At 41.9% G+C, this 12,229-nt stretch overlaps 1 protein-coding gene across 3 annotated transcripts in view; it reads left to right on the top strand.

Moving 5' to 3' along the window:
* IL20RB (interleukin 20 receptor subunit beta) overlaps positions 1-12,229 on the top strand; it is a 34,895-nt gene that overhangs the window by 7,435 nt on the left and 15,231 nt on the right. For all 3 annotated transcript variants that reach the window (XM_032487959.1, XM_032487951.1, XM_006177474.3), the window contains exons 3-4: positions 9,759-9,885; positions 11,346-11,536. In XM_032487959.1, coding sequence (XP_032343850.1) covers positions 9,759-9,885; positions 11,346-11,536 — 318 coding nt within the window. The remainder of the gene's footprint in view (positions 1-9,758; positions 9,886-11,345; positions 11,537-12,229) is intronic.

Below are 12,229 nucleotides of genomic sequence, written 5' to 3'. Positions count from 1 at the left end.
CTCTTTTATAGAATTCATTTGCCTTGCCTTGTCCTGTTCAACGATTCCCACTAGAAATAATAATAATTAATATCAACAAAAATAATAATATTAATAATTATAATAAATAATAATTATTGATGAAATTAATAATATTAATACTTATTGATAGCATTAATAATAGTAATAATAACAATGACCATCACAACTGCCATTTATGAGCACACACTGTGCTCTAGATCAGCAAAAATGTTCTCTTGACTTCTCACTTCCATCCTGCAAGGTAGATGATTATAATCCCCATTTTATACCCTAGGACACAGAGACTCAGAGAGGTTCCATTATTTGCCCAAGTATAACATCTCGTGAGTCGGCGGATTGGGATTTGACTCTGGTCTGGCTGGCTAAAGAGCCTGTGCCCTTTGTACTTCCCTGCAGAAGAAGCTGAGACATTGAAGCAGGCCAGAAAGAGGTCGGAGGGACAAAGCAAAAGGAATAAAGACGTGGCTACCTTTTCTGACACATTTGCGATAGCAGTGGTTGGAGATAAAGGTGGCAGAAGAGGACCCAAATGAGGGGAGCTGACAGCAGGAGCAGTCAGGGGAAGCCAGCGAGATGTCAGGGAGGAGATGCAAGAATTTCTGCCTGGAAAGTTTGCCCCAGGGCTTCGTGCTGGGAGCCGTTATGTTTTTTCCATGGTGCTGCCTTGAGATTTTAGGATACAGGTGTTCAGCGTCAACCTCAGAGCAGCACAAAGGTCTAATGTGAGATAGACAGGGATTAGGAAAAAAGAAGTCAGGCCGAGGCTAATGTCACTCAGGAACCAAGATTTGGTTCACCTGTTAGTTTTCATTCATTCTGCATTTCTGAGCACCTGCTGTGCGCCAGGTTCTGGGTTAGGTGCGATTAGAGATGAACAAAGCAGAGTCCCTTGTCTTCAGGGAATGTAAGAACCTGCTGGAAAGTACACTTAGGTCTTTGACGTTTGGGAATTTATCATTCATAGTTTTAACTATTCTTCAGCTACCAGAAGTAAGGTCGAGATCAGTGGTTTTCAAACTCAAAGGCTAATTGGAATCACCTGGGGAGGTTTTAGAAGTCCAAATGCCAGAATTTCACAGACAGAGATCTGACTTCACTTAGGGTGCTGCCTGGGCTTTGGGATTCCCCCCTACCAAAAACTTCCTGGGTGGGGCTCCTTAGAGAAGTGGTTTATTTCATAACAGGAAAGAGAAAATATAAGTCTGGAGGATCTTGTGGTAAGGAAGAAAGTGCTCAAAAAGGATGGGAGCAAAAATGCAACTAGTGTCCAAAATTGGATCCTGGAATGGAAAAAGGACATTAGTGGAGAAATTGGCAAAATCCAAATAAAGTTTGGAGTTTAGTTAATAGTAATGTACCAGTGTTGGTTTCTTAGTTTTGGCAAATGTATCATGACTATATAAGATGTTAGCATTAGGGAAAGCTGAGGAAGGGTGTATAAAAACTCTGTCTACTTACAGTCTATAGTTTTTATTTCTTTCTAAAATTATTCCCCAAATAAGAAACCTATTAATAAAAATAATAAGGAAAGAGAGAGTCTGAAAGAGCTCCCAATGGCCAAAGCTGGAACAATTTGAGCAACAAAATAAATAACAATAGAATAAAATAAATTTCCATGAGTCCATACTGATATATCACAAATCTCCACAAATGGTGGAGAAGGAATAGCTCTTCCTTACAGAATTTCAATTAACACATAGAAAATCACCACTAGCAATGATTGTTGCAAGTAATATCCACCAATAGATGCAAAAATTAATGGATGAAAGTTTGAGGAGAAACAGAATATCTACATAGTGTCATAGTATCTCCCCTAAGTTATTAATTATAAGGGGGAAAATGGTAGTTTTACAGTGAAGACACTGCCTTAACCAAGCAGTCAAGGTTAACATCACCAGTAATAAGCCATATTAACATCATGTACTCCCTGTGAGTACATGCCAAAAATGTATAACCTTAATCAAATCATGAAAAAACATTAGACAAAACCAAACTGAGGAATATACTATAAAACAACTGACTAGTGCTCTTAAAAAATGTCAAGGTCATAAAGAAAGACTGAGGATAGACTGGAGAAGACTAGCTAGAAATGACACCTAAATGTGGGATCCTGGATTGATTCCTGAAAAAAAAAAAAGAAGGAAAGAAAGAGGAGGGTGTAGCTCAGTGGTAGAGTGGGTGCTTAGCATGCAGGAGGTCCTGGGCTCAATCCCCAGTACCTCCATTAAAAAAAAAATAATAATAATAATAAAATAAAAATAAATAAACTTAATTTCCTCCCCCCCACCCCCATGCACACACAAAAGGACTTTAGGAGAAAAATTGGTGAAATCTGAATAAAGACTGAGGCTACATTAATGGTATTTCACCAATGTTAATACCTTCATTTTCTTATTTGTGCAATGGTGATGTACATGTGGAAGGCTGAGCGAAGGGTACATGGGAGCTCTCTGGACTATTTGTGCAACTTTACTGTACCTCTGAAATTCTTTCCAAATAAAACTTAAAAAACCCCCAAAACCCCACAAAAAGCCACCACCCCAGTGATTATAATGAGCAGGCAGAGTTGAGAACCTCTCCATTCCTGTGCTTCTCAAACTTTACTATGAGTATGAATTGCCCGGGGGATCTTGTTGAAATGCAGATTCTGGTTCAGTAGGGCTTAGGTTGCAGACTGAGAGTCTGCATTTCTAATAAGCTCCTGGATAATGTGATGCCGCTGCTCCAAAAACCATACTTTGAGACTGAAGCAATGGATCACTTTCCTGAGGCATGAATTGGTTTGCTGTCCCTTCGAAGCTGGGATGTGGGCACTTGTTACAGAGGCAGCGAGTGATGCCAGCAACCTGCTTAGCAGCCATGTCCTAGCTCAGCCTTGCTCTTTTCTTCTTCTGATCACAGACAAGGTGATCTCTTGAAATAATTGACTGCATTTGAAGGAGACATTTTAGGGGGGTGGTGTCAGTTCATAGGGCCCCACGCGGTAGTCAGAAGAATGGTCCCCCAAAGACGCCCACATTCTAATCCCTAGAACCTGTGACTAGGTGACCTTTTACAGAAAAAGGGATTTAAAAGATGTGATTAACGTTATGGGATTTTGAGATTAGGAGATTATCCCAGATTATCAGGGCGGGCCCAATCTAATCACATGAATCCTTCAAAACTGAGAACCTTTCCTAGATGCAGTGAGAGAGAGATAAGACAGAAAAAGAGGCAGGAGGAATTCAAAGCATGAAAGGGACTCAACCAGTCATGTTGGCTTTGAGGATGCAGGAAGGGGGACGGTGTGCGAGGAAGGTGGGTGGCCACCAGCAGCTGGGGATGGGGAGGAAACAGCCTCTCCTAGAGCCCACAGTCTTGCCAACACCTTGATTTAGCCCAGTTAGACCTGTGACAGACTTCTGACATACAAAACTGGAAAATAATAAATCTGTGTTGTTTTAAGACACTGTAACTGTGGGAATCTGTTACAACAGCAATAGAATACTAATAGGCCTCAAGAGAGAGAGATCGGCTTCGTGAATGCGGCTCTAGGCAAAAATCCTGCTTAGCTCGTTTCCCCACATTGAGTGCCAGAAGCTTTTTTTTTTTTCCCTCCGAAGCACAAAAGGAGATTTTATTATGGTTATTGATCTGTAAATATACATACTTCCAGAATTTCTCTTTCTGATTATATGTCTCCCTTTCATGCAGTGAAAAATACAAATTCAGATTCTTCTCTGGAAGCCAAAAACTGAAAAATGAAAGTCTGCCTTAGGCAAAAGACCACAAGTCAGTAAAAGCATCTATTCTGACTAACCAAAATGAAGATTGTTATGAAAAAGCTAAATAAAGAAATCCATATCGTCAGATATGAACAAGCAGCAGTATCTGCTGAACAAAGATTCTGAATAACAACTCACTTAAGTTTACAGCGAAGCTAGATGCCTTCTTTTATGTACTGCACTTTAAATATAAGATATATTATCTATTTATTATTTTATATATATATATATTTAAATTGAAGTATAATCAGTTTACAGTGTTGTATCAGTTTCTGGTGTACAGCACAATGCTACGGTCATACATGAACATACATATATTCATTTTCATATTCTTAATTGTCAGATCACAGTTGCCCAGCTCAAGTCTGTATTGGAAACACCACCCAAGAGGCTCCAACCAGTGGGCCTTCTTGAGATACCAGAGTCAGACTGCTAGAGTGAGAGTAATATAATTCTCTATAGTAACAAGAGCGTAACTACTCACAAGGTACCAAACGGTTATACAGAGGGTTCTCGTCTCTCCCTCCAGCTCCACTGAGAATTCCCATTCAGTGTGGCTGAGGAAATAATTCTTCCCGATTTTGCACCCTCCTCCCTGTGGCCAATATGTCTTTCCTGTCCACACTTAAAGCTTGCTCTCCCCTTTCACCTTGACTATACTCTTTGTTTCTGCATTTGCTCATTTACATCAGGTAGAGACTCTTATTAACTGGTTTCTTCAGAGACTTGACGTTAATACACATGGCTGATAGATGACAATTCTTGTTAATGAGAATGCAGTGTGGAGAACAAAGTCTTCTTTTTCTCCATTTAATTGTGTTCTCTGGACCACCGTGAGACTTCTCTAACAATTGGAGGGGATTTTTACACCGTTTATAGGGGAAAGGAGTCACTTTCAACTTGGAGTCTGAGCTGAAAACATAGTTCCTATTTTGCAGAGTCATTTCCTATTTAGTGTCCTAGCAGAAAATGGGTCCTTCTTCCTGCAGTGCACGATACCGTGGAACCTGATTAACTGTCCCCTGGCAGCCGTAGTTTATGGGCATTACTGCTTTTCCATCTCATACCCAATGTATGTGTGTGTGTGACATGAACATCAACCAGCAGAACAAAGATGGAATTTGGAATATACTGTACAAATGGCAGGAGGATCTTGGAGATGTTGCCTGTAGGGCTCAGAAAATTTTCATCTTAATACAGGAAGGAGACAGATTTAGGACTGTTTCCATAATGGGGTTAGATTTGGAACTTCTCATGTAGGAGAAGACAGTCACACCAGTTGCAAATTGTTGCATAACATAATGATGCCATGTAAATGTTGAGACATCTTTTGCTGTTGTCCCGACTGTGTGCCCCTTGTGAAGAAAGGCATACCCCAAAACTCAACCTCAGTGTGTTGCTTAAAGCCTTGATGAATGTCTTAATCATGAGGTCTCTCCCTAACAGGTCTCCCTCAATGATTTAATTGACTGCACCTAATTGTCCAACTTAACTTTTTCAGCGGGTACATTTCATCCTGTTTCAGTTTATCCCATCATGGTCTTTTAAAATATATCCTGTCATTCAGATAATCAGAATTAATGTTGGTTTTTTAGGTGTAATGACTTTTTTTTCTTTTATTGAAGCATAGTTGATTTACAATGTTGTGTTAGTTTCTGGTGTACAGCATAGTGATTCAGTTATATATATATTCTTTTTCATTATAGGTTATTACAAGGTATTGAATATAGTTCCCTGTGCTCTATGGTAGAACCTTGTTGTTTACATGATTGTGTTTTTTAATTGAAATTTTACTGATGTAATTCTAGATTCACATGCAGTTGTAAGAAACAATACAGAGAGGCAAGTTTCCCCAATGGTCTTTTGCAAAATAATAGTATAATATCATAACCAGGATATTGACATCATTAATACAATCCACCTGTCTTATTCGTATTTCCCCACTTTTACTTGCACTCGTGTGTGTGTGTGTGTGTGTGTGTGTGTGTGTGTGTGTGTGTAGTTTTGTATTTATCACCACAGTCAAGATACCGAACAACTCTAACATCACAAAAAAGTCTCCTGTTGCCTTTTTATAAGTCCCTGCTACTGTACCTTTCCCACTGTTCCTAACCCCTGGCAACCATTAATCTGTTCTCCATTTCTAAAATTTTGTCTTTTCAAAATGTTAGATAAGTAGAATCATACAGCATGTAACTTCTTGGGATTGGCTGTTTTCACTCAGCATAATTCCCTGTAGACTCATCCAAGTTGTTCTGTGTTGTGATGGTTGGTTCCTATTTATTGGATGTACCATAATTGGTTTAACCATTCACCTGTCTAAGGGCACCTGGGCTGATTCCAGTTTGTTTATGAACATTTGTCGTGCATATCTTGTGTGATATAAGCATTCATTACTTTGGGGTAAGTGCCCAAGTGTGCAGTTGCTGGGCTGTGTGGTCATTACAAGCTTAGTTATACAAGAAACTGCCCAACTGTCTTCCAGAGTGGCTGTACCAATTCACACTCCCACCAACGATGTATGAGTGATTCACTTTCTCTGCATTCTCATCAGGATTTGGTTTTGTCACTTAAAAACATTTTTGTCATTCTGATAGCTGTGTGGTGCTATCTCATGGAGGTTTTAATTTGCATTTCCCTAACAGCTAATGATGCTGAACATCTTTTCATGTACTTATTTGCCACCTGTATGTGCTTTTTGGTGAAACGTCTCTTCATGTCTTTTGTCCATTTTCTAATTGAATTTTTTGCTTTTCTACTTTTGGATTTAGAGTGTCTTTATATATATATTCTAGATATGTATGCTTTGTGAGATTGTATAGGTTGCAAATATTTTCTCCCACTCTGTATCTTGTCTTTGATCCTATTAACTAGGCCTTTTGTCGAGCAAGAGATTTCATTTTTGATGCTGCCCAGTTATAAATTTTTCCTTTTATGGACCTCGTTTTGGTGTCAAGTCTAAGAACTCTTTGTCTAGCCCTGGAAATTTTCTCCTGTGTTTTTTCCTAAAACTTTAAGAGTTTTACATTAAGTTTATGATCCATTTTGAGTTAATTTTTGCATAAGTTATGAGATTTAGGTTGAGGTTTTTGTTTGCCTGCAGATGTCCAATTGCTCTAATATTATTTGCTAAAAAGGCTGTCCTTCCTTCATTCAGTTGCCTTTATACCTTTGCCAAAAACCAGTTAAGCATATATGCGTGGGTCTATTTCTGGGATTTCTATATTGTTTCATCAATCTGTGTCTATTCCTTTGTCAATACCACACAATCTTAATTACTGTAAGTCTTGAAATTGGGTAGATTGGTGTGTCTCACTTTGTTCTTTTTCAAAATTATTTTAGTTATTCTCATTCCTTTTCCTTTTCTTATAGATTTTAGAGAAAGCTTGTTTATATCTACAAAAAAACTTGCTGGGCTTTTAATAGAAATTACATTAAACCTGTATGTCAATTTGGGGAGAATTACCATTTAACTATGTCAAATTGTCCAATCCATGAACACAGTATGTCTCTCCATTTATTTAGATTTTCTTTGAAATATTTCACCAGCATCGTGAAGTCTCCCCCATACAAATCCTAGATGTGTGCTGTTAGATTTACACCGGAGTATTTCATTTTGGGGGCAGTGGGAGTGATTGTAAATAGTATTTTAAAATTTCTGTGTACAAGTGTTCCTTGCTAGTATTTAGAAGTATAACTAATTTTTTAAGTTTATCTTGTATACTATGAACTTGCTGAACTCACTATTAGTTTTAGGAGGTTTTTTTGGGAGGGGTGGATTCTGTGAGATTTCCTATATCGTGTCTCCTGCAAATGGGAGATTTTTTACTTCCTTTCCAATCTGTACTGCCTTTTACTTCCTTTGTTTGCCTAATTACAATTGCTAGAACTTCTAGTACAATGTCAAATAAAAGGAATGAGAGTGAGGATCCTTGTCTTACTCCCGATTTTCGGGGGAAAGCCTTCAGTATTTCACCACTGAGTGAGATGTTAGGGGTAGGTTTTTCTATGGATGGTGTTTTATCAATTTGAGATAACTCCCTGCTGCTCTCAACTTGAAGAGACTTTTGTTTTTTGCCTTGTTTTTGTTTTATGTTTATAAATCACGAATGGGTGCTGGATTTTATAAATGCTTTTTTGGTATTAATTGATATGATTGTATGTTTTTTTCCTTCTTTAACTTGTTGATATGGTGGATTACATTAATTGATTTTCAAATATTGAACTCGCCTTGAATACTTGGAATAAATTCCACTTGATCACGGTATATAATCCTTTTTAAATTTTATTAATTTTTTATAGCTAATATTTTTGTTAAAGATTTTTGCATCTAAGTGCATGAAATATATTGATCTATAGTCTTTTTAAAAAAAATATGTGCTATCTTTGTCTGATTTTGGTTTCAGGGTAATGCTGGCCTTATAAAGTAATTTGGAAAGTGCTCTTTCCTCTTCTATTTTTTTCGAAGAGATTGTATAAAATTGGTGTTAATTTTTCTTTAACTTTCACAGTATTCTCCAGTGTAACCATCTGGGCTGGAGGATTTCATTTTTGAGAGTTTTAGAATTATGGATTAATCTTTATATTTACATAGCTTTATATTCCCCCCATGTCTGACTAGGCAAATGTTTTGTTGGCATTACAAGAGGAAGGATGTCAGAGAAGACCATGCCCCGCCCTCCTATGTTACCCCACTGCAGCTGACCCTTTCCCTTGTCATCCCTTGGGTGATTAAAAGTTTAAGGGTGGTGAGGCAGGAAGCCTCCCTTGTGGGTACCCCAGGTGTTTCCTCACAGCTCAGGCTGTGGACGCTGAGGGTGAGATGAGAGGCATCTCCAGGGTCCTACGTTAGAGAAGAAGCGTGGGCACCAGGCAGGGTGTCCCCAGCAGCTCCCATCCCCTCATGGTCACAGGGCTTGATAACGAAAAGCAGGTGCCGATCTGGAGACAGGCAGAGAGATGAAAAGTCCCAGGCGAGGGCCCCAGCCCCATACACACGGTGCTGGTGATGGTATCGCTGCAACTGTAACAGCAAAGGGAGGCAGGTGTTGGGCATTGAGAGACTAGCGTGTGAAAGTTGGAGGAGAAGGACCATAGGAGGAGATCCAGACTGCATGATGGGTTACACGCAACGATGAGCCCTGGGGCTACCCAGAGTCCTTATGAGGGCCGGTTCAGCCTCACAGGCCTCTGTGATTCTGTGTGCAAACTGTAGACCGACTGTGTGCACACTTTGGGCACACTGCACCCACCTGTGTGAGCAGATGCTTGTGTCCTGGCTGGCTCAGGGGCCTGCAGTCTGCCTGCGGCAGAGTCTCTGAGCCGGCCTGGTGCCCTTCAGACTAGACTCCTTCCACAGCAGACCTGAGCCTGCCCTTCCCAGGTGGCAGCCACTGCCCCATTTGGCCTTGTTGGGGGACACAAAGGAAAGTGCTTCGGGACCTGAGGATGGCAGTGGCAGGAGAGGATGGGGATGAGAAGCTGGCAGGAGCCAGTACAGGTTTGCCATGTAGGGGTGGGAGGCTCATGTCTATGAAACTTACTTAGGGTCACGTAGTTCCTAAGTGGCAGAGTCAAGGCCTACATCTGGGTCAGTCTGATGTAAAGATTGTACATAATGTGCTTCAGTTTTCTCATTTGTACAGTGAAGAAACTAATGGTCCTTACGTCCCTATACGGTCGTGAGGATTCAATGAGATAATTATGTGACAGTCTAGCACGTGGCCTAGATAGAGCATGGTAAATGCTTAATAATATTAGCCATTATTATTATTAATATGAATATGCCATTCTATCGCCAAAGGCAGAAGTACAATGATAACAGCAAAAATTTAGCACAAACACAAGTATGGTCAAATGAGAGTTGTTTCTAGTTCCTAAGCACGTGAGGCCTTAACCAGGAGCTAGCTTGAAGCTGTGGCATTTCCCTGACGTGAGCTCACCGGTTGGCTTGTCCACCTGCCTTGATCCCAGATGCAGTGGCTGTCCTGCCTGCCCCTCAGAACCTCTCTGTACAATCGACCAACATGAAGCATGTCTTGACATGGAGCCCGGTGGTCGTGCCTGAAGAAATAATACACTATTCTGTTGAGTACCAGGGGTGAGTTTTGTTTTTGTTTTGCGTTTTTTCCCTTTAGACAGTAGTTAATTCCTGGAGGCCCATCCCTCATCCCCGAGCTCCAGAAGGCACTGAGGGCCCAGGGAGAGATGTCCTATGATCTGCCCCCTCTGTCTGCAAGGGCAGTGAGAGGGTTGAAGCAGCGAGGGAAATTGCCCTGTGGATTTGACGGTGGGCTCCCCGGAAACACGATATGTATAAGCACATTTTGGTGAGGCTTCTTTTCAGCAGTGAGTCAGTCCCATGCTGAAGAAAATCTTAAGAATAAATCAGTTTGACTCTGAATTAAGGTGGAGAAATCACTGGAGACTCAGATCCTTTGGGGGTGGTGGAGACCTCAGCTTTCCTGACTGTGAGCCTGCCCCTAGGAACCAAAACAAATCATGACACTGTAGGTCAGCCGGCCCTTCTCCAGGTGTCCTGGCCCTCAGAGCTGTTGAGGAGTGACAGGGACACAGGAGGTGCTCTATATATTTCACTAACAATGAATACAAACTGAGCAGCCTACGCTGTGGAGACATTCTCCCATACTTGGGTACCGTCGACAAAATTTCTGGATATAGGGAGCTTACATTTAGAGGAAGAGGCCATAAAAGGGTAAAGAAATAAATACACTAAGTCTGCACTGTCCAGTGTGGTAGGTAGCCTCTAGATACGGATAACTATTCAAACTTAAATTAGTTAAATTAAATTTAAAAAATCAAATTAAAATGTTTCCCAGTCATATGAGCCACACTTCACGTTCTTAATAGCTGCATGTGGATAGTGGCTACTATACTGAACAACACCGAGACAGCATTGCCACCAGTACAGAAAGTTCTGTTGGGCAGCACTGCTCTAGGCGAGTTAAGACAGAGATCAGCACTAGGAGGAAGCTTAAAGGCTGATGCAACAGAGTTGACTCTGGGGCAGCTTTTTATTAGGTGGTCAGGAAAGGTTCTAAGGTAAAAAGAGCTTGGCTTGTTGGAGGAAGGGCGAGGAGAGAGCAGCGTGTTAAGGGGTGGAGTAAGAAAGGAGCCCAGAGAGTCTTGCAGGCCATGGGGGAGAGTCTGGATTCCATTCTAAGTGCCTTGGAAGCCACTAAGGAGAGAATTGTGATGCTCTACTGAGTGATGAACAGAAGAATGGCAGGAATGGAAGCAGGAAAATTAGTCAGGAGACACAGCAGGGGAAGGGATGTAGTGACTGAGACTGGGGTGGTGACCGGGCAGATGGAGAGACCAGGACAGGTTGGGGTTTAAGCCTAGGTTTCCCTTGCCTGGCGAGAAAAAGAGTGAGGAAGAGTGGGTGGTGGGTGAGGGACGAGAGGGGAGGAACTAGAGTGTGGAGCAGAATCTTCTTCTGACCCATAAAAAGTAGGTGAATGAGACAGTTTCTTGCAACGACCACTGAGCCCGGGTCAAAGGGGCTGGTGTGACGCTTCCCCTCCTCTCTTTGGCCAGAGAGTACGAGAGCCTGTACATGAGCCACATCTGGATCCCCAGCAGCTGGTGCTCCCCCACCGCAGGCCCTGAGTGTGACATCACAGACGACATCACTGCCACTGTACCCTACAACCTCCGCGTCAGGGCCACCCTGGGCTCACAGACCTCAGCCTGGAGCACCCTGAAGCAGCCCTTTAATCGAAACTCGAGTAAGGCCCTTCTCTCCTTCCTCCTCTGCCCCCACCAGCCTCCCTTTCACTGAGGGTTTGGGTATTCTTTTTAGCATCAAATTAGTCTTGCAAAGCCAGGGAGAGTATTGGGGAAGTAAGCAACCATGACCGGTCCATTTCAAATATTGCCAGCTGCTTCCCACAGACCGTCTTCTCTCATTTTGAGAGAGACTTTGGAAGTCATTCCTGTCTCTGGAAGGAACGCTGACCTGGAAGAGAGGAGAGGGGGCTAGGACGGCCTCTCTCTGCCCTGGCAGTGCCTCCCATCTGGCGCCTCATTAACTGCATCTTCGCTTCCGGTGTCAGCATCCTCTCTGTGCAACAGGGGTGATGCATTAACAGACTGACAGAAACAGTCCCTTGGAAATAAATGACTTTTTCATACTGACAGAACATGGAAAATGATTAAGAAGTAAGGGAAGACTCCAGATCGGAGGCCAAATATGGCAGAGTAAGGAAGCAGCTGGTCACATGGCAAAGGGCTTTGACCTAAAGCCTCATCAGATCAGCAGAGGCGGGTCATGGAAGAACAGAGGGTCTGGGCTGGGTCTGTCTTAGAGAACAATCACTCTGGCTGTAGTGTGAAAAGTAAATGGGGCAGGACAAGCCTGCAGGGCACGGGAAGAGTGAGGAGGCTGCTGTAACCCCCAGCTGAGCCCGGGTGGGTCCTAA

This window comes from Camelus ferus, chromosome 1 (assembly GCF_009834535.1).
Source record: "Camelus ferus isolate YT-003-E chromosome 1, BCGSAC_Cfer_1.0, whole genome shotgun sequence".
Classification (NCBI taxonomy): Eukaryota; Metazoa; Chordata; class Mammalia; order Artiodactyla; family Camelidae; genus Camelus; species Camelus ferus.
Note: the sequence above shows the minus strand (reverse complement) of the source record. Positions and strands in the feature narration are given on the sequence as shown.